Consider the following 23553-nt stretch of genomic DNA (forward strand, 5'->3'; position numbering starts at 1 on the left):
AAAAAATCAAATAGAATTGTTTAGTAAATAAAGTATTTATACAAAATAACAATTGCTGATATAAATTAATTTTTATTCGTTTTTGGTTCTAAATTTGTGAAATTACAGTTAAGGATGTGAATTACACGTCAAAATTAAAGGTTTCGGTTTAAGTTCGGACGGCACAGAACTTATTCACAGAGCTATCGCTCTATCGTATAAAGTAATATATATCTAATATAAAACTGTGTAATAATACTTATAAGCTTTTTAAAGTTTGTATTTTTGTTGTATAAGACGGTGTTTGAATTCCACTAATTCTTCGGAAAGCATCTGGAAACGAACTATTAAATATATTTCTTACAAATTTTAATCTTATAAATCTTATCCTTAATTTTATAAAATACAAATTTTATTATTATATATAATAATTTAGTAGTATTTACTGTACTTATAAAGTAAGTAATTATATACCAGTTAAAATTATGATGAATCCAAGATTGGTAGTTTTTAAAACATTTAGATGTCAGCACAAGTCCTTATGAAGTTTTTTAAAGAGTGGTGTAGACTAAGCAGTTTCCATATTAAAAGAAGTTGGTTAGTATAGTTTGATGACAAATTCTAAGATGACTGGGAGTTTAACCTGAAAATATATAAAACATTATAAAGTTGATCAATTTTAAATAGAAATGCTTTACCTTGTCATGTATGATACCTTTCCAATATACGTTTCCTTGAAATTGTTTTAATAAAGTTTTTAAAATGAAATTAATAGAAATATAATGATTGAATGAACAGCAAAATCAGTCATTTGAACCATTTTCAAAATTTGTTTATATTGGAACTAATTTTTTTTTTTTTTTTTTTTATAGGGTGGAAAGCATCGAAAGCCACCGTGTGAGACTTGAACCCACTAAAACCACCTTTAAGGGAATAACAAGCTTCGGCAGTATTATCAATCATAGATAAAGAAATTAAACATTTTCTAATAAAAACATTTATTTTATGTCAAAAATAGTTTATTGGAAATTACATAGAATAGGAGTACCCAATCCATCTTACTCTATATGCTGTAATTTGAAGAAGATTTTAAATATGAATTTATTCCCAATAATCTTACTTTTTTAGAGTTTAACTGAAATATTTTTAAAACCAATTTGCAGAAAAATGATATCATTAATATTTAGATAAAATATTTTCTTTATTACAAGCAAAAGAGGACGAATGAACAATTTACAATTTTATGCATACAACTGAAGTGAAGACAGTAAAACAGTACTGGAAGGGGATAGTTAAATACTTGTATGCTCACTCAGAACATATTTAATTTTATTTGCAACTAGCATATCAGTGCTTTATTAGAGCACATCTCTGATTTATTAGAGCAACAGGTTGTCTTTGACAACCCATTGTAGACGAAAATACATAAAACGTATATTAAGACAGCACCCAACTTCAATTAAATTTGAATTTCAAAAATAAATTCATTTCCTCAATCAAAATTTGAATCCATCGTAGAGAACATCTGAGTAAACAAACACTTTAATAGCTTTATACGATTGTACGGTGATTATTAACAATTATCAATATTAAAACACAATTCCTTTAAAGAAATTTGCAGACTGATTTCAACAAACATCAACCAGGAAACCTAAAGCACAAACCAAACCAAACAAAACGAAGATATTTTCTTTCTTAGATTGAAAAACTGTTGTCAACGATTTAAATGCCACAAATATAAGATGATCCAAACAAAAAATGTAAAATAAAAGTTTTCCAAACATAATAAATCACCTAGATATAAATATAATAAAATTATTTTATAACATTTTTTTATTTATTATTGTTTACCTCTGGCACGATTTTGAGAGTCGTAATTTATGCGTGACAGTTAAAATTACCAACCAATAGATGATAACAACTCCTTTAACCATATTTGATATATTATCAAATACTTATACCAAATAACTTCTGATTCCGGAAAGTTTTTTTAAACTTTACACCAGTATACTTAAGCGATAAATGAATTTTTATATTCACGCCGATTGAAATACATTTGACTATTGATTTTTGAAAAATAGTGTGAATAACCAAAATTCAAATCGCTTAATTTCTAACATTATTAACATGTTTATTTATTTAGTTTAAATGTTTATAAACAAACCATATGGTAACAAAAACCACTCAAAGAATTCAAACTAAGCGACAAAATAAAATAGATTGACGTTTATGAGTACGTCTGACGTTCTCAGCTGACAAAAAATGCTTTTTATAGTTATTCACAATAGTGGATTTGTTTGAAAAACAGAGTTGCCTTAATTTTAAATTGTGCATTTGAAGATATAACATAGTCCATTCGAGATGTAAGCTAATTTTTTATAATTAATAAATATAATAAAATGTTTCAAAACAGGCTTTCAATGTATTTAATTGCATTTTATTAATTTCAATAAATGAAGTATAAAATTTTGTTTTTGTTTTTATCATATATTCATTTCAAGTAATAACTATAAATAGTTTTTTATAAATTTAACAGAAACCAATTAGAATTATTTACAAAACTTTCAAAAAAAAAATTAAATAAAAAAAATAAGAAGTTTTCTATATGTTGCCAACTAAAATACATTTAGCATATTAACAATTTTTTATATATTAACCAAAAACCAATTAGAATTTTTGTATCAAATTTCAGCACATATTATTTTTTTAATAATTGTATAATAATTTTTTAGACAAAAAATGTAGGGATCTAGCATATCTGCATATTTGCAAAAAATACAATATGGTGTGTATTGCCAATAAGAATGAATTTAGATTTTTTGTAGACCAAAACATAATTAAGCATTTGCATGAATAAATCTAATAAACCAATAATAAACCAGACGTAACATCATTTAAAGTGATTGAATAATTAGTTTATTTTTTAAATATAATAACAAATTTTAAACTTGGTACTCACAAATAATTATATATATCTACAATCAGTAGTTTGTATAAAATTATGTGTTAACACTTACAGGAAACAGTTCTTTTACTTTTAAACTTTCTTTTACTTTTTGATTAATTGCGTGAACTTGCTTACTTCCTTATATAGCCATAACAGCCCGTATCTGTGTTTCGGCCTAATGTGACATTTTCTTCCGGTGCTCCTGCTGCATGCGCGTCTTCTCCAGTGTCGTACATCAAGTCCGATTAGTGCTGCCTCGACTTGATCACTTCACAAAAAACACGGTTTACTTCTACGCCTTCTTTCACCAACTACCACTTGAAGCACTTTTTTCAATGAAGCGCCTTCATCCATTCTTACGACATGACCAAACCACCGAAGCTGCTGGATGTTAATTTGTTTAATTATATTCATATCGTGATAAAGATCGTACAGCTCGTAGTTTATTCGGATCCGGTAGTCGTTGCCAACTCGTAGAGGACCAAAGAACGTACGAAAAACTTTTCTCTCGAAAATTCTCAGTGCTACTGTATCATTCTGTAATAACGTTCATGCTTCTGTGCTATACAGAAGCTCAGGTAGGATGCGTGACTTATAGGGTGTAAGTGGATATATTAGCATGCTCATACAAAAATAATTATCTTCTAAAAATATTCACTCAAAAAACGTACGTAAAATATTAGTAAAGGTAGAAAACTGACAATTGTGATATGATTCTCTACATAACACGTCTTTCCATAACTATTTATCATATAGCTGTTTACATAACGTGTATATATAGCTATTATCCAAACATTAAGCTGAGATGAAAGAACAGCATACAACAATTTAACTTTGTTTATTCATTTAACATATAACAAACTATTTAAAATATCAAAATTTACTCTTAAGTATTTCTTAAAAGTTCAATAGTAGGCATTAAATGTTACTTAAAGTTTGAACAAAAGTCCCTTTTCTATTAAATCAATAATTGAGGTGTGCATTGTGAAATTAATTCTAGAACTTGCAGTTTAGTGACGCTTAAATCAATTCATTACTTTCCATATAATAAAAAAAAATGTATTTAAAAATGCAACCATGTGATAGCGGCAAGTATTCCAATATGGCGTATTAGAATTCGCCGAGTATTTGCTAAACTTGCCGCATTAGTTTTTTTCCTTGCATTTCGTTAAAGTCGCCCGAAGAAAGTAGTCGAAAAGTTGATATTATTCTCGATGTTGTTTATTATAAGTGAATTGAGATGATGAAAAACGAAAATTGATGTGGCTAAACAAGTGCTAGTGTCTTTTTTAATATTCTATAATTCAAGTGATACTAACGTGTCAAGCAAAAAAAATATATAAAGAATTTAATTGGTCAATTAAGAAAGTTGAGAAAGGGGAGTGTGAGGTGGAAAAATTTACATTAGTAAAGAGAAAAAGTCAATTCTATTTTATTATAAGTGTTTATTTTAAACTTTTATGAGTTTATATTAAATTAATGCAAAATATTAAAGTAAATAGAGTGAAATAAAATGGGCACAAAAGAGCAATTTTCGGTAAATGAGTGCGACGCCTCGGCCGCCCACAAAAACGCCAACTACGTCACCTCAGCTAATAGTACTACGAATACGGCTGAAACTACAACAACAGCAACAACAACCACAAATACAACTACAACAGCAATAACGACGTCAAATTCAGTCATGCAACGAACACATCATCAACTTCCAAAAGCATCACCACCTCCACAAATAATTATTGTACCCGCTACTCAAGCTTCAACATTGGCTACAAATGCCGCCAAGAAAATACGACGTGCATTTTCCATGCCAAGAAATCCTTTTCGCTGGTCGCGTAAATTCAAAACAGCTGGAGGAAGTGGAGGCAGTGAAAGTAGCGCTGCTGGTAGTAATTCCGCCTTAACGTCTTGTGTTGGAGGTGGTCGTGGACGAGCCGGAAGTATTGTTTCTCTAAACAGCTATGAAGCCACCGTTTGCAAGGATGCTAATGGCACTCTCACAACTGAGCAAAATAACAAAAATATATCAACATCGGCACCAACAACAACTACAACTACAACAACAACTTCGACAAGTGATGCTAATCTAAACAACAACAACAACCAAACCAATCGGAATAAACACGCTGGAAAGCATACAACCGGAAACGGTACTGGATCCAACAGAGTTCTGAGACGCTCTTCATTTCGAAAATTTCTCAATCGCATAGCACAGCACGTCAGCACATCAGTGAATGTTGGGGTAAGTGAAAATGTAAAATAAAAATTAAAAAATTAAAATATAAAAATGAAAAAAATGCAAATTCGACATAAAAGCGATTTCGATCAGGTTTTATGCAAAGTGAAATTGATTGGGGAAAACTTTTTTTGTGTAGAATTTCTAATTGAAAGCTTCAATATGTAAATAGAAAGGTAGTGATATTTACATTTGTCAATTATTCAATAAAAAATTTTTATTGAATTGACATTGAAACTAACTAAAGCAAACAACGTGTCCAGTGTTTCTTTTAAAAAATCAATGAATTCGCCACAATAAATTCAAATAGGAGGCGTGCTTATAGGTGTATAAGAAGAAGAAAAATAGGGAGATACGGTCAAGGAATTTAATGTAGCAAATAAATTGTACCTTGACTACTTAAAATGCAATATTGCAGAATATTAATTTAAAATGTGAAAATGTGTTTTCTTGATTCGCTAGAGTTTGATTCTAATAGCCTCTACAGACTGTAGAAGTTATTTAAAAATTTTGAAACCATTGTGTGTAAAACATAATTGGCACAGGGAAAAGTGTATAAGGGATATTATATAGTGTTTAATATAAATAAAATGGTACTGTTGTTGTTGTAACTTGCAGGGATACGCTTATGTTCTCTCTTTTGAAAGTGTTAAAAGGTTTTAGGTGGTTCCGGGCCTTAGATCCTGCTTGTTCGTAGAACCATATGGTACTGTTGTTGTAGTCCACAAGGATCTGCAAAGCAGATAAAATGAATGGTGTTTATATAGATTGATGTACTATATAGATACCGATTCATATTGCTAGAAGTAGAGTATTTTCTGATTGGATTTCAAAAAAATATTTTTTTTTTCGTATAAAATGAATTCATCCCATAAGGTTTCTTATATAAGGTGCCTAATTTATAATACATTTATTAATTTGAATAATATAGAAACATTATGGACTTCTTGTCATTTTAAAACTTTATAGAGAATGCAACTTAATCTTACATTTAGAACAAAAGTCGTGTCTTCAGTTCTATAATAAATAGTTGGGCTTTACTACTGTAAAAGTTTCCGGTATATTCATTAAGTGAATGCGAACATTGCAAGTTTAGAGCAATAAAGACGCATTATAAAGAGATTATGTAGATTAATATATTACATAACTCTTTAAAGAGGTTGCTATATAATTCCCAAATCAAATTTTGAGTCATTTTTCTTATTAGAATAACGAAGATTTATAAAAGTACTTATTTCGATATTCAATATATTTCAATTTTATATACAAAATTGTTATGAGATATTATTTGAGAAATACTACATGAGTGTTCAGTCCCCGAATTGTTCTTACATAGTTGAATTCGTTGAATTTTATTCGAACACTTTTTTAAAAATGTTCCAACTACTCGAAGATGTTCGAACTAGTTGTATATCTGATTTGCTCTATGTTGGACTTGATATTCGTTATGTTTCATACGAATACATAAAACAGTAAACATTCCACCATCATATGGTGTTCAAACATTTTCGAGTAGATCACTGTGTTCCTGCCAAATGCTCTAGTGCAAATAAACAGAAAAATAAAAATATTCGAAGCCTTGAAAAGCTCAAAAAACGTTTGAAGTTCTAATGTATGACTTCAACTAGTCTTCTAGTATGCTTAAAGCGGTTATGCGAGTATATTACTATTTATATTTTTATAAATTCAAATAATATAAATATGTTAAAAACTTTTCTCATAAAAAGTTTGAAAGGACCAAAGTTGTAAGATATGCGATATAATTTTTTTTTGTGAATCATTTTCCGCACTATTTACTTAAACAGCAAGTATCTATTATATACAAAAATACATATATATATATATGTATATGTAATATTTGGCTAAATATTTTTAAATAATAGTAATTTTCTAACGAAAAACTGTCTTTAGCATAATATCCCGTTTAAATATTATCAATGCTGTAATTTTCTTTTCAATGCACGGCTTGCCTTGACGCCGTGCAGTCTTCACAAGATTTCCGTATTCATAATGTTTAACAGTTTTTTATTTGCATATATTTGAAAATATATTTACTAAAATTTAGTTATACTTATATATATATTTAGGGTTCCGTAGCCTGAATGTATGTAAACAAGAAAAATAGAGTGCTGATAGCTTATCAGTTTCATGTTTTCTTGGCGTGCTTATTTATTTTGAATCACTTTTTTTTAAATATTATTAAACTATAAAAATTTAGTAATTTATTTATTGTATACATATTATTTGATGGTTTCTAATTAAAAAAACTTTCTTTTGTACTAAACTTTATTCGCTGTCGTATGTATCAGTTTTCTGATAATCTTTTGGCCTCATTTGACTGTTCATAGTTCAATCATTGCATAGAAACTCACTCAGTACAGACGTTTTGTAGTCGCTGTTGTATATCTCTTAAGTCGAGTTGATTCTCTTCTATACATTAGAAAGTAACTGATGCCACCAATGTTTTCAATATTATTATTCTTTTAACTATTTATGCTTCTGTGATAGATGTAAACTGTATTGTATCATCGTCCCTGTAAAAGGTACACTTTTAAGAGATGTTGTAGTATATTTTGTTTTTGTTTATTACTTAAACCAAGTTCATAATTACACCATGTTTTTCTTGCAACAAACAATTGGCTATATAGATGTATGTTCTTTGTCATTTATCTAGGAGTCAGAAATTTCCACTATTATATGATATCTAAAAATTGCACTGATCAATTGCCTGAATACCAATTGATCAGAGCATTGTTGACTGTAAATGTCATTTCAAAGTTTCTTATAGAACACAAACCGAAGAGGATTTTATTCAGATGAAGAATTATATTTATAACATAGTATTTACTGTTTTAGCAGTAAAAGGTAATTTTCCTTTTATCAAAATAAAGATGATTAATCTCCTTTCTTTTCTCCCATTTATCTATTGTATCTATTGTATTGTAAGTTATAAGATAATCCTTCTTCTCCTTTTAAAATTCATAACAATGTAGACGCATATATAGATCCCTAGATTTATATAAAATATTTACCTGTAACCCTTTTTTTCGAGTTGGGGCTGTGGTTATTGTATGCTTCTTCTTACAATTTCTATGTCTTGTAATTTTAGTATTGCCTTTTTATTTTTTGTTATTTTCATTTCATTCGTGAAGTGTTTGTGTTTTGCCAATTTTTGTTTTGCTACGAACGGGAAAGTATGTCAAGTTTTGTGGTTTAACGCTTAATATCCGCTGTGTAGGCTCGTAATCCTCCTGTACATTGTGCTTGCTTAGAAAACTGTGGCTAATGAAGGAAACTACTATTTCTCATTATTATTTGTGATATTACTTTTAGCTTTTTTTTTGTTTTATTAATTTAAAAATGCCAAAAAAAACTAAAACTTTTTAGTGTTACTTTTTACTAATCTTCTTTAGACTTGTCTTCCTACAACATTAACTTTGCATTAAAAATAAAGTTAAGTCTGATAAAAGGATTATGTGTTCAAAGCGAATATTTAGAATTATACCATAATCCGATTATATGGTATAATGTAAATAGTCATTATGTTGATAAACTTTTTTAAAAATTGTTAGTTAATTGTTAACAATGATTTTTAATATAAACAATTAAACGTCAAATAATAAAATTTTTGATCTAACATTTCTTTAATTTTTATAAATCCACTAAATGTATAAAATCACAATATTTAGTTTTTGATATTATAGTACTCTTTACTATACCGATTCATTGAGTGTGCACAACATATATCCCACAAGATATTATTATCTATTTGAATAAAAAAAAATCAATTAAAGTCTTTTCTAACAATTGGTATTTCAAGTAATATCCTCTTTAGTAATACTGTTTATGAAATCTCAGAATAGTTACAGGGTCCTAGGGGAGGTATGCAGATCTGAGGTCAGTTATTGTTTAGTCTGATGAAGTGTTAAACACTGCGTAGGGTCAAGGCGCAGAGAGGGGTTATGAAGAAACCACGCAGTTAATAGAGAGTAAAAGTGCTCAAGTACATTGGCTCATCTAGCCTCAACATAATATCTGATTTTTGGACATAAATAGATTTTTTTTATAAATATTGAATAGTCGCACTTCTTGATCATTTTCTCTCTGATCAGTCTTGTATTTTGATATCATAATTTTAAAAACTGGAATTATGAAGTTTTTTGTAATCTATAATCTTCTCTATATAATTATTTCTCGAAATAACTTAATAACTCCTGCCTATTTTGCTGAGATAAACAATTTTTAAGGATCAAATATATGAAACCCCTTAAATAGTTTCTTTAAATAAAACCATTTCTTCCGACCCAACTGCGCAAATAAAATAACAAATAGAGTAACTGTAGCTTAAAGTAAACAAAAGCCATTTTTCAAATAAAAAAAAATAATAATAAAATAAGTGCAACACTAAAAGAAAACTTAAACCGAGTGTAAAAATAAAGACAAAAATAATAAATAATAAAATACAAAGAAGTTCAAAAATATTTGTCTGATTGAACAAAAAGTCAAAGCCGAGAGCAATGAATGACACAGATCACGCAACATATGTGTATGTGTGCGTGTGTGTGTTTTAGCTTGGTAAGCAAAAACAACAAACAATGTAAACAAATAAATGAAAACAAGCAAGAAAAAAAGAAAAACGAATTCACTTTTGCCGCCCAAACTTTTATGCATAAAATGAATGCTAGGCATCATTTCAGACACAAAGCACAACAACAAAAAATATATGCAATCATCACTTTTTTATGTTCCACATTCTGTTGTTCCCCGTTCGTTCATTGATTTTGTTCCAGTGTCTAAGCAAAGCACAACACACTTTCAACACTTTCAACACTTTCAACGCTGAATATGCCGATACAACAAATACAGTTTCAAAAATGCAACAGCAACAACAATCGCAACAGCAATAAAAGCAGCATAATTTTGTTGTTGCAATGATTATGTTAAAAATTATGTATGAGAAATGAGTATTTGTGTAAAAACAAATAAGAAAAAAAAATAATGATGTCAGACAATATTGCTTTGTCATGTTTATGAAAATGTAATTTCAATTGTAACGCATGAATGTAATCCAGTGTAATGTAATGTTGGAGTGTCATGTAATGTATCTGCAAAAATATATATAAAAATAGCAACTTCAGCTCCGAAAGCTGTTGATGCAGGTAAATTGGCAAGTGACAACTTGTCAGATCGTTCACCTTCCTTACTTGGTGTCTCGTGATGATTGTTTTTAGTTTGCTTCACATTATTTTTGTTGTTGTTATTAATTTTTAATTTGAACAAGTTGCTTACATTGAAATAATGTGCAAAAGTTTACTAGACCAAGTCAAATTGGCAGGAAATATAAAAATCCACTAATATCTAAATTCATACAAACTTTATTAAAATTTTATTATTCTCACCATTGCATATTAAACAAGTGAAGAAGTTAGTTTGAAGCATAATTTTTACACAGATCCTTTGAGGTTTCTCTAACAAATATTTTTTGTTAGAATTATTTTATTATATAGTGGATATTTTAAAATTAATTCCGATCCACTTACTTTTAAAATTTAATTAAATATTATCTACACTAATTAGATACTAAATTTCTACTAAATGCTACAAGTAACAATTTAAAAATATCAGTTGTGACTGATCAGTATACGTGTTAGTTATTGGATATAAAGTTCGTTATCAAAAAATTAATATGCTAAATTATATTTCTTTCTCTCTCCTGAACTGAAACATAAGTTTGCATTGAAACACACAGAGCGCGGAATATCAACGTTTGTAAAATATTATCTACACTAATTAGGTACCAAATTTCTACTAAATGCTACAATTAACAATTTAAAAATATTAGTTATGGCTGATAAGTATATATGTCAGCTATTGGATATAAAGTTCATTAATAAAAAGTTGTGTTAAATTATATTTCTCTCTCCCCAGACCTGAGACATAAGTTTGCGTTAAAACACACAGAGCGCGAAACATCGACGATTGTTGTATTTGATTCCCAATGAGTGAATGCTTGCGCCCGAAAATGAATACTACTATTATATATGAAGTCAAAAGCGAATAAAATATTATATTTTAATAAAAAATAGTTGGATTTATAAACTTGTGTAATGAGTTTCTCGCTCTTAAATTGAGAAACTAGTTTGAATTCAAACATATAGAGAGTTGAAAATCAATAAATGATTGTAGTTGTTTATATTTGATTTGAATGAGTGAATGCTTGCACACGAAAATTATAATCAATCAAAAGTAGTGAACTACAACAAAAATTCAGGCAATGTTTTGAGTATTACCAAATACGCTTCATCACTGATCTTAAAATTATTTCTTGTATATAATTATTCGTAAATAATTTTTTGAGACTGCAAGTACCAAGGGTTGAACTCATATGCTTTCAAATTTGAAGTTCAGAGTCAGCGTTCATTAGCCAACTGACCCAAAGAGTTTTTTTGACTTGTATGTTCGCACTTTTGAGTTTTGTTAATAATAGTCATTGTACAAAATCGAAAAGAGAATCAAATAAAGATATGTAAATAAAAAATTTTTGAAATCCATTACTAAAAACTTTGTGCTGAATTTGATTTGTCCCTCCCCAAAATGATGAACAGACAGGACATTAGTGATGAGCACGCTAAATCGATGGTTGCATATGATGTGGAATGAGTAAATCGTGAAAATGAATACTACGTTTATCTATGAAATAGAAACGAAATAAAATATACCATATATATGTAAATGAATTGAAAATTGTTCAATTTAAAATTAATTACTAAAAAGTTGGTGTGGTGAATTTTGTTTGTCTGAGAGTCTAGTTTTGAAACACACAGAGAGATGCACGTCGCAAAAAAAAATTATAATTGTTTGATAGCTTCACTTTATCAGACACATCTGACATCAGATACTTTATAATATTTATAAAGCCTTGGTTGGGTGTTAGTTTTTTTTTTGCAAAAAAAAAAAATAATTCTCGACAAACACTACAAAGTTGTTTACTTATAATGATTGCCTTATAAAAACCTAAATGAATTATTTTTTTCTAAATATGATAGTACTATCTTAATAGTTAGTAAGTAATTCAAAAAAAAAAAATTAATGGGGCACATATAAATTTAATAGAAGGTACATATATTAAATTTTGTTAAGGCATTTAAATTGCATAACACGTTTCCGATGTATTAAAAATGTTGTTTATTTGTGTATTGCGAATTCTACAAAAAATTTTATAGAAGACCTTAAGTCGTGTATTTATAAAATATGTCAAAAATGCATTTAATTATTATTAGTTCTCCTTCAATACAAGTATAAACATCGAATATTATCTTGTCTGTGTTTTATGATTCATGCTCAAATCACTTGTTTCATTTTTACTGGCCTCTGCTATCTTCGGAAAGTAAAACAAAAAAATAATTTATATAAATATATGTATGTATGTACGTTTATATAAACTACAAATAGCTGACACGATTTCTACACGAGTTTTGTATTAAAAGAACAAAATAAATTTTATTATTCAATACATTATGTACTCCTCGTATGTGGGCTCCATATGTCTTATCAATGTGATAAAATATATTAACAAAATCGAATTAAATTAGTGTGTTTGTATAAAATTTTTGAAATTGTTTGGTTTATAAAATATATATTATATTAATTAATGCATTTTAATTATAAATGATCAAAATGTATATATTTTAATTTAGTCCAGAATCACAATAGCATAAATAAATTTATGTGAATATAATAAAATTAATTTTATTCAGATACTCATCTGAATGAAGTTTTTAATTAATCGAATTATAATTAATTATAATCCCATGATTTTAAAGATAATAATCGAAATAATATACGTTACAAATTTATTTTTGTAAGAAATACAATGGGTTGGCATGTCTCTGTGTGGGAGATTTTGATTGATATTATTATTAGAAGATACAATATATAATATAATAAATAATAAATAACTAAATAAATAAATATATAATAAATAAATTTAACTATTTAGCACATATTTATTCCGTTCTCTGTAAGAATTTTCGAGTTATCTATTTATCAGTTCTTTAGTACTGTTCATTTAGTTATTTTTGTGTTATGTTAGATTGGGTTATAGCCATTATTCTGCGGTATTTATAGGCCCGTTTGGCGTCCGCATATTTAAGTAGTGCGAAAATATCAGCTCTGTTTAACAAATTGTAAGATGCATACTAAAATCCTTTAGAAACTGCATCCCTAGAATCTTTAATCTGCTTGGCGCATACTCACTCTAGACATTAAGAAGAAAAGATTGACAAATATTTTTACGGGTATTATAATGATATTGCTAGATTTTTTCTGATGTCTGTTTATAGTAAATTCTTCTCAGTTTGAATCTGTGGTATATCAGTTAATATAAATTTTCATTAAATTTTTTTTTTTAATTTGTATGTAATATATAGAAATATTGAATAGATGAGGGGCGGGTGGGATTTAATTTAAACTAGCATGGGGGGTCAAGATGACGAAATCTTGCTTTTTCAATAAATTAGAACCAAAAATCAATAGGTGTCAAGTGGGTCTTTCAATTTGGACGTAAGAACAGATAAGCAACATCATGGAGAGAGGAACTGCGTTTGGAAAATACGGGATTATCAAATGGCTATGAATTGAGGGGGTAAGAGGGGATAGTGTCGTTTTTTTGGAGATATCAAGTGTAAACATGCCGAAGTGTAAAATGTCGAAGTCTTCTTCTTTTATGGCAGATAGCAAGAGAAGGTTTGTTGATAACAGAGATAAAATGCACAATCTTCTCGTTATTCGCGTCATGGATGATTTTTCTAATATCATAGTTGTTGATGAAATACACATTATAGTAAGAAGTTCGATTAGTTGATTTTTAACTTTTACTTATAAAGTAATAAGTTGCGCTCTTTTACAAAAAGCAACTTAGATTTCACAGTTGGCTGTGAATACGCTCTCAGTGAGTCAGTATTTATTTAATAAAAAGTATTTAAAATTAGGTTTACAGATTTAAATAGATTTCGACAGATTTGTTATATTTTGAAGTTAAAATTTACAAAGTTAAAAAAGCTGACCTAACAGAGTAAGATGGAAAAGTGGTTATTATTTACGGTTGGTAGTTTCAGTTTCATTGCTAAATATATACATATAGTTTTTGGGTATTTATATAACATATTTATATATGTATTACTGTATGTATGTAGATTTACATAAACATATTGAAACCTTTTAAACTTATTTTAGCATGATGTGACGTAAGATTTGGCATTTTGGTTTCGGTGCTTTTCACTTAAATTAGTGTTTAATTAGTAAAATCGCTGTGAAACGTAAAATTGAAATGTTTTTATTTATACTCTGCATTGAGCAATTTTTTTAATTTTTGTTTTTATAATTTCGTTTTACAAATTTACAAATTTACAATTATTTGCTATTATATTTTTAATGGTAATTTTTTCTATGCATTTTAAAAGCTGCTCATATGAGATCATCACTTCTGCTTGTTTTCTCTTCTAATAATTTTTGTTTAAATTTATTATTACCATAATTTATTTTTTCCTCTTTCCTTCTTTTTGTTTGCCAAAAGTGATGATGATCACAAGCGATCGCATCATTGAACCCATAGTACACATTGGATAATAGCTTTACTCATTTCTATTATTTTAGTACCAAACTTGTTTACAAGTTTGCACAATACGACAATACGTCATCATTCATATATTATATGTTATGGTAAATCTATCTAAAAATACATATTACAGACGTTCATTTGTATATTGGCAGACAGCTCTAAAAGCACGTGTTATAACAAACATTCAAAGACGATGATTAAATAAAATATTTTGAAATCGCGGTATTGAGATGCAAACACAATTAATATAATGTTTATATACATATATATATATTATAATTGCCCCCTTCAATGTTTAATATTAGCATTAAATAAGCTTTAAAAATAATTGTTTTTATAGATTCAGTTATCGAATTATTTAAAAAAAATGGTTGGTTGATCAGGAATTACATAGAAAAAGTGTTAATATTTGAATAACAGGTTTAAATGCAATCGTTTTCAAGATACAAAAATTTGCACATATGTGCAATTTTCAGTATATTCCAGTTGGTAATTAATATTTTACTAATAATTAGAAAAATATTGAAAATAAATTTTAGTTAGTTGAAAATGGTTTCTTATTACAATTAGATTGGTTAACTCATTTTTGGTAGTCACAAGGAAAAAAGTTTAGTACAATATTCGATCCATAAACTATAAAGTTGATATTGCTTATAAAAACAGATACATTTCAACCGATGTGTGACAGATCGATTATATTATGAAATGATATGGTGTTTTAGATTGATTATTTGTAATTTAACCATATAAGAGTGATAGTGTACCGTAAATAATTCATTGTTATACTTCACTTTAAAGCCTGAATGGTTATAAAAAGCTTTTTTTGAGAATAAATATATGATAATTTAATTAGCTTTTACCATATACCTAGAACTAACAAGTTCTAGGTATATGGTTCTATACGTTATTTGATATAAATATGATTTGACTCAAATGACACTGATCTTTTACTGAACTAACATCCATTTACCACGAAATATTGACTACATGTAAAAAAAATATTTTATAAAATTTGTACATTGTGAAAATCTACTTATAAAATAGATATTAGTACTAGACTCTGATGATAAATTTTCTGCATATTAGATAACATCAATTCCCTTTTCGACTCATTTTGAGTTGTAGTTCCTATTGTTATTATCCATCTTCATGTTTTTTTTTTAATTATAAATATTTTATTTTATGTTAATTATATGCTATATACGCCATGACGTCGGCTTGCTTTGAACGTATATATAACGTATACAATTTATTTCTAGGTACATGTCACTGAAAACTCAAAGTTCCCTAACCTTAATCCAATGTAGATATAATGTCTGTCGCCATTCAATTCAAACTTGTATTCTCTCCAATCATTATTCGCTAATGATACTACTATTTATCCAAAAATTTATTTCTATTTACTGGATCCCATCAAATTGGTGGGGCTTCGCAGTAGGTTAGAATAACAAGAACGTTGATCTTTAAATATATAAAAATTAAATCTAGTTTTATTCACCTTTTTAAATATAGCTTTTTTCCATTTTCTGTGTAAAATATTTTTTTATGAATAATTACAATATTTTGTATTTAAATAGATTATAATATGCAGTACCAATATAATCAGGTGGTGGTCACTTAAAATTTATTGACTTAACATTGCATATGATTTTGTAAACAAATCTCCTGATCAACTATAAAAACATCAATGTTCATTAAATATTATTTCTATTTTGAGAAATATGTATTTTTTTTAAACCTGCAGAAGAAATGTGCTAATCAACGAGTTTGTACCAGTCACGAGTTTTCACATGATATCTTTATATAAAGACTTCACTTCATTTGATTTGATCGATTTTATTTAAGTAAAAAGTTAAAAATAAAGAGTAAATAATTAAATTTGAGTGTGATATTTCTGTACTTTTCAATAGCAGCTATTAAATTGTCGATTGTCACAATTCAGAAGTTTTATATCAATCGATAAGAAAACTGCCAAGATAACATAGGTGAGGCGCATTCGTTCGTGACGCATTTACTTGTGACGAAAGTAGATTTTTCGCTTTGATTCGAAATCCAGAAAACAAATGTATCTTTCACTGAATAATGAAACAAGTAGAAGTGTGCCAAATTAAAAGAAAGAAAAAATTTATATAATATATGCGATATTTTGGTCATGGCTACAAGAAGATCGTCATCGTTATTATAAACATTGCATCTGCTGTTGGAGTGATGTATTTAGGTTTGGTTTAGTTTATTTTTTTTAATGATGATAATTTCCGGGCAATTTAATATACAATTTAATGTGCTTTCTAATTTCAGTTATTATTTTCTATTTTTCGTTTTTTTGTTTGTTTTTATATTATGTTAGTTTTTTTTTGTTTTTTGTATTGTATTCTAGTTTTGCATATGAATTAAAATATATTGTAAAGCCAACACGGCACATTTACTTAACGATTTCAGATACAAATACACTTGTTGCTGTCCGCTACTGCTCGAGTACACGTTGATACAAATTTATGCGAGTAGTATATATAGTATGTGTATCTAAATTTTTTGTCCAGATACACGACTTATAATTCAAACCCGTTAATATTTTTCTATTCTGTATTCTGTGTCTATGAATAAAATTTCGGCTTCAGAGTTTTTAATTAATTTTATTTTTTTTTTATTTTTTTTTTGTTTACACACCAGTCGAAAATATTTGAAATATTTTAGTTTTAGTTTTAGTTCAGTAGAGAATCGCACATTTGTGCAAAATTTTGTATAGAATTCACATTTCAAGGTAAAATCAATTGAGCTTCAACTAATTGAAAAAATTAAAAAAGAATTGTTTGTTAGTCACTTGTTGGTATTCCGTGCTTGTGTAATACATTTGTAGAGAGAGATACTTTCCTATAGAGTATTTTGTGCTAGATGTAATTGTAGTATTTAGATATAATTTTATATGATTATTTGCAAAAATCATTGCAATAATGACCATAATTTTTACATTTTTTTTAAACAAATCTTCTTCAAAAACTTAATAGTGTGTGCTTAATAAGTTAATATTTATATAGTATATATGGATATACTATATATCAATAAAGTTGTTAGATTATATAAAAAACGAAATGTATTTAAGTTTTATGGGTTCTAAATTACTTTCAAAATCAATTAAATAAAAAAAAATGAGTTTTTATGTCTTAATATTGCTAAATTGTTTAAAAATGATCTGTAAAGTAATTATTTGTTTTCAATAGATCGCGTCTTCATTAATCACAAATTTTTATTTGCACCATCCGTAACTGTAATATACTATACATAACTTTTGTTATATATTAATAATAGTTATACTAGATAAAACAAAGAATTTAATATGTTGATATCAATTGTATATGATGTGTTATATGAGAAAAATAAATTAACAACTTTGACGTAGATCTCCTATTAACTGGAATCTCCTATTCCACGTTCCTCATTTTTCGAATGGATTGATACATATGAGCACAAAACCCAGATTGGATAGTGTCTATCTAGACTATAAATGTAATAGTCGTAGTACAATAATTGTGCCCCAAAGTGAATCAATATAGATTTATGTAAACCTAGGTAAATACATTAAATGGCGTTTAGACAGACGTCTTATTATCGAACACCTGTAAACATGACCTGCATTTGTTGTAATAGTGTAAGCTCAACTTAATAACAACATATAATGCCGTGATAATCAATGTTGTTATAAAATCTTCCTTTTTTTGATTCTGTTAATCAAATCTAAAGATATGCATTAGGGGTATGATAAACATGTCGTTTATTATCTACTTTACGAATTCCTGGTCACATTATGTACATTGTTTGAATATTAATTTGATCAAATCCTGTAGATATCTACAAGAAATGTAATAAGTTTGTTGTGAAGACTGTTTTTATATTTTTTTTTTTTTGAATTATATATTATAGCTAGGAGCTCTTTAATCAATAAGATAATCAACGTATTAATAACAATTTTGTTTGGCATTAACAAGAAGAAATAAAAATCTTTCTCTTTTTTGCTAGGATTTCTGATCAACTTGGTTTGACTTTTGAACCAATTATTTGAAAATATATTGCTTTTAGTTTATTTGTCTGATGCAGTCAAGTGTATAACCTGGAACAGTTACCAAACCTCTCTAAGTATTTATATCACTTTTTATACTACATTAAGTTTTTCTTTTCAGTTTTACAAAACATATAGATTAACTATTTCAGATTTATTATGTATATCTGTAAAATTTAATAGGTCACATATACTATATTTACAAGATAATTATTTTCAGTTTATAATAAAATTTAATGTTGTTTTTATTTATGGTATACAGTCAGTGTATAGTGTATATGGTCTAAGTTCTATTGCACTTAATTCTATTCTATGTACATATCTAGTAAGTAATATCTTTTTTATCGAATATTAAAAAATTAGTAACAAAATGTTAAAAAAGTGTATTACAAAGCAAAGCTAATCAGTTTTTTTTTTTTTAGAAAACTTTAGTTAACTTTCGACTTTCACGCTAGACTTGCTAATTGTAAAAAACCTTTTTTGCATACCAAATTTCAAGTAAATAATTAAAAAAATTGCTAAAAATAAATAAATGCTTGAAACCAGTTTTAAAAATATCTATATTCATCTATATTAAATGAAAAAGTAGCATATATGAGTACATTTAACAGGTACTTTTAAGAGTTAGATACAGTTATTTTATATTAGGCTTACTGAGCTCTAAAATAATGTATTAAAACCTGAATTATTTTGACTACTTTTAAAAAACAAATTAAAATACTATATTTTTATATAAAAAGTTTTAATATTCATTAAAAATATTTTCTAAAATTTAAAAATTTCTATGATATTGTAACGAAAAACTATTTTAAATTAGTGCATTATATTTTTTTATTAAAGATATACGAAAATTGAAATCTATGAAATAGCATTACATTTCTAAAAACATTAACCCTTTTGTATCTATATTCAAAAAAATTATTTATGTACATAACAAATAATAAATACTGATAAAAAATATTTTATAATACAAAATAAAAATAAATTTAATAATTTATTTAATATATAAGAACATTTTTGAAAACATTAACCCCTTTGTAACTAAATTTAAAAAATTAATAAATTTAAAATAATATTTTAAATAAATATAAATATAAAATATAAATATTAAAAAATATTTTTAAATATAAATATTAAAAAATATTTTAAATCTCAGACTTTGTGCGGCCTTAATATGAATCATTTTTAGTCCGAAAATTGCATTGATGGGTTCATTTGAAATTGAATTTTTATATTTTGTGATGGGCCATGAAAATTCATGTACTTTTTTTTCTTTTGTTAAACTGTTTATGATAGCAGTTTTTGATGGCAGAGACTACCTGGCATTTCGCTGCCACTCCCGCTATTAATGTCTTTCAGTCAGCAATAACGAAGTAATTAGACTTAGATTGGGATAAAAAAATACTATATTATGCCACTAGCAGATTAAAACCATATTCAGTTACCAAAAAAAAAACTATATAATAATTTTTAGGCAGCCGCAAAAGTTGAGCTGGTTGAACTTCGTGGTTGCTCTTTGAAAATCCTTAGAGTTCTATTGTTATGATTGTAAGTTTTACATATGAAACGATTCACATATACTTAAATAGTATAACATTTAATATTAAAGGGTTTGAATTAATAATATTGAAAATTAATATCACCTTCACTTCTTTATTGCTTTGCAGTTAAGAATTTCAGACAAATTTACCACAATCACAATCTTCTGCGTTTCTTTCAAATCTTCTGATTTGATTAATGCGAGATTTGAGGAATCTTTCAGATGTTTAATTTTAATTATATAGCTGTTTAAGATTCTGTCTAATAAACAATTTTTTTTGTGGTGAGTAGGTGAAATGTTTTATGCACCGTCAGACCGACCGTCGTCAGAATGGTGTGTCCGACTCTCTTACACTAATATGTAGTATACTGACTAAAACACCCCATCTTTGGAGAAACTTATTCCCCCACGGAACTGCTTTCGCATTACTTCGAGGAGGGTCTCTTTTATGTTGGCATTTCAAACAACGCTCTTATGGTTTTCGATCTGCTTCGACACCTACAATTTTTTAACTAAATTTTCTTGGTGTCTGCACTATTTATTCTAGTTTCTAGTTCTTCTTTGTTAGGTCTGATTTCTTCGTTTTGAGAACTTGAATCACATATAACTCTATCGTTCGCCAACTATCTGGGTTCGCTTTCATCTTTTCCACTATATTTTCGGGATTTATGGGTCCAATCTGTGCTAATACACAAAAGTAATATTTATTTATTTATTTATTTGTAAGTTAAATTATTGAAAGATATGAAGTTAATTATTTCAGATTAGATAGAATTAAATGAGAATTAATTGGTGTAGACCTATGTTTCCCGTTAGTATTAAAACAGACAGAATTAAATGTGTGTATTAATATACAATACGCTAATAAATTAATAAATAATACATAATACCATAATATATTGATATACAATACATTAATGTATTAATATACAATATGTTAATATTAATATATTAACATACAGCACCATAATTTATTATTTATACATAATTAACATTATTAAATAAAATAAAAAAGGAAGACTTACCATCTGATGGTTGCCATTAGTCGGATCTCAAAAGTGATATATACTATTATGTGTGAAAGTAAGATTACAAGTTAAATATAAATATTATAAGCATAAGGTGGTTGCCGCCTATGCTTCATATACAATATTAATACATTGCACCTTCAGCTAAAAAGTAACCGGATTTTGGAAATAAAACACACAAATTTAAATTTTATTCCAAATTTATTTTATCTCCTTCAAAATATGCTCCTTCTGAAGCGATATACATATGCCAACGCTAAACCCAATCTTCCACACATTTTTCGTAGGCCCGTGCAGATATGGCTTTTAGTACCTTCGGCGAATTCTCTTTTACCGATTCAATCCACTCAAAACGCTTACCACGAAAGGACAATTTGAGTTTCGGGAACAGGGAAAAGCCGCACGGTGTCAGATTTGGCGAATATGGTGCCTGAGCGATGACAGTGGTGCCGTGTTTGGTCAAAATATCGCGTACAACAAGAATTTTCCTTGAGGTAGTCTCATTAACAGCTGCTATAAACAAACTAATTGATAGATGGCGCTCAAATTTGTACCATATATCAAGAAAGGGTGTACCAACATAACAAAAAAAATTTTTTGAAAAAGATATATTATTTAAAGAGTAGTTAACAAAGAATAAAATCCGGATACTTTTTGAGCAGAATGTGTTGTATATATTATACTAATGAAATAATATAATTTAGTATGTATTTGTTAGAAACCCATCTGATTTATTAAAACTTAAAGGAATTTTTCGTGTTAAATGCACAGATTTTTTGACAAAGAATTACTCGCACTAATTATACCAATTTATAAACACACACCTCTCGTCTGATGCAATATATTTAGTCTAGTGCATTAATATTATTATAATTAAAGTGATTTTTAATTGAAAATTCGTTCCCTCCTCTAGCTTTGAACTCTGCAAACGAAATTATAGTATTAATGCATGCGCTTTTTTGCAGTAATAAATTAAGTACGAGTACTTGGGGCAAAAAGCACCCTTGTGACATGCCTGCTTTCGTAAGAACTTAATAAAGCGTGCTGTATTAAACACGCGACAGTAAGCTAAAGTCCAATAAAGTAAGCAATTTTTAATAATTAACGCTTGAATTGTAAAATAGATTGCTCGCTTGCAGCGTAAGCAAGATATAAATATATACAAAATACATGGTTTTTGTAAAATATTTAAATTTCGAAATACGAAATTTAGAAAGTGAATTGACATCGCCAGGTTTTCGCTTCAAAAACACTTTGAAATAAAGAAAATAAATTAACTTAACAAACTTATTTCTTTGGGTGTACTCATGACTTCACAGCCGTGTGCCCTTGTCATAACAGGTGATAATTTATTTACTGAAATCCAAATTTATAACAGCCCATGTCTTTGAACTCGAATGACATTGGTCTGTATGACTGTGAAGTGCGCTAATAATTTTTTAGCTTATGCATGTCTAAAGTATCTACACTAAATTTGAATAAAATGTGCTTAACTTAGGCAAATACGAACATATTTTTAACTATTCTCCATGTTTGCACACTGATAAGCGACTTTCAAACTCAAGGTTTTATTTGCCGTAATCATAAAAAAAATTATTTGCTTTAATTATAATTGTTATAATTTTTTTTTTAATTTTAATTTTAATTTATCATGCAAGCAATGAAGTATTAAATGATCATAATTGATCGTGCCATATAAAAATAAATTACTACTTTTGAAATGAATTTCTCTAATTAATATAATTTATGCATGTATAAAGTCTCAAAATTGAACTCAAGGGTCTACGAAGTAATTATTTATAATTATTACAATTTTCTTAGAAAAATTCTATAATACAAATTATACGTATATTTTTTTAATTTTAAAGTCATGTTATTTTGGTTCCGTAACGAAATTTGACCTTAGAAAAAAGTATCTACAGAAACTTGCTTCTATTTAAATTTTATCAGATAGTAACTAAAGTTTTGATGTCAATGGTAATAGTAGGATTGCAATTATTGTGAAATAATAATATGTGTATTAGGTGTTTTTTAATGAAAAGAAAAACTATATATATCTGAACTAGATGTTCTGGAGAAAATAAATGTTTATAATTTAAAATCCTTCGTATCAGCAAATCAGGAAAATCGGAACGCTTTTCCGCTCAAAG

General features: G+C 27.5%; 1 protein-coding gene and 1 long non-coding RNA gene across 4 annotated transcripts in view; one reads left to right on the forward strand and one right to left on the reverse strand.

The window, feature by feature from the left end:
- Nucleotides 1-60: 60 nt before the first annotated feature.
- LOC119681337 lies at nt 61-2201 on the reverse strand. Of its 3 annotated transcripts, none has more exons than XR_005252514.1 (4): nt 1831-2201; nt 678-1773; nt 454-622; nt 61-323 (listed from the first exon to the last, which is right to left on the reverse strand). It is a non-coding gene; the product is annotated as an uncharacterized LOC119681337 (long non-coding RNA). The 3 variants fall into 3 exon arrangements; XR_005252515.1 differs by having other exon boundaries at nt 61-312; nt 678-712; nt 1831-2079; XR_005252513.1 differs by having other exon boundaries at nt 678-712; nt 1831-2079.
- A 1898-nt stretch (nt 2202-4099) lies between these two features.
- Nucleotides 4100-23553, forward strand: part of LOC119674120 (ubiquitin carboxyl-terminal hydrolase 4-like) — a 33784-nt gene continuing 14330 nt past the window's right edge. Inside the window, exon 1 of the mRNA XM_038085243.1 lies at nt 4100-5168. Within this exon, the coding sequence (XP_037941171.1) occupies nt 4440-5168 (729 nt within the window). The 5' untranslated portion in view covers nt 4100-4439. The remainder of the gene's footprint in view (nt 5169-23553) is intronic.

This window comes from Teleopsis dalmanni, chromosome 2, assembly GCF_002237135.1.
Source record: "Teleopsis dalmanni isolate 2A chromosome 2, ASM223713v2, whole genome shotgun sequence".
NCBI lineage: Eukaryota > Metazoa > Arthropoda > Insecta > Diptera > Diopsidae > Teleopsis > Teleopsis dalmanni.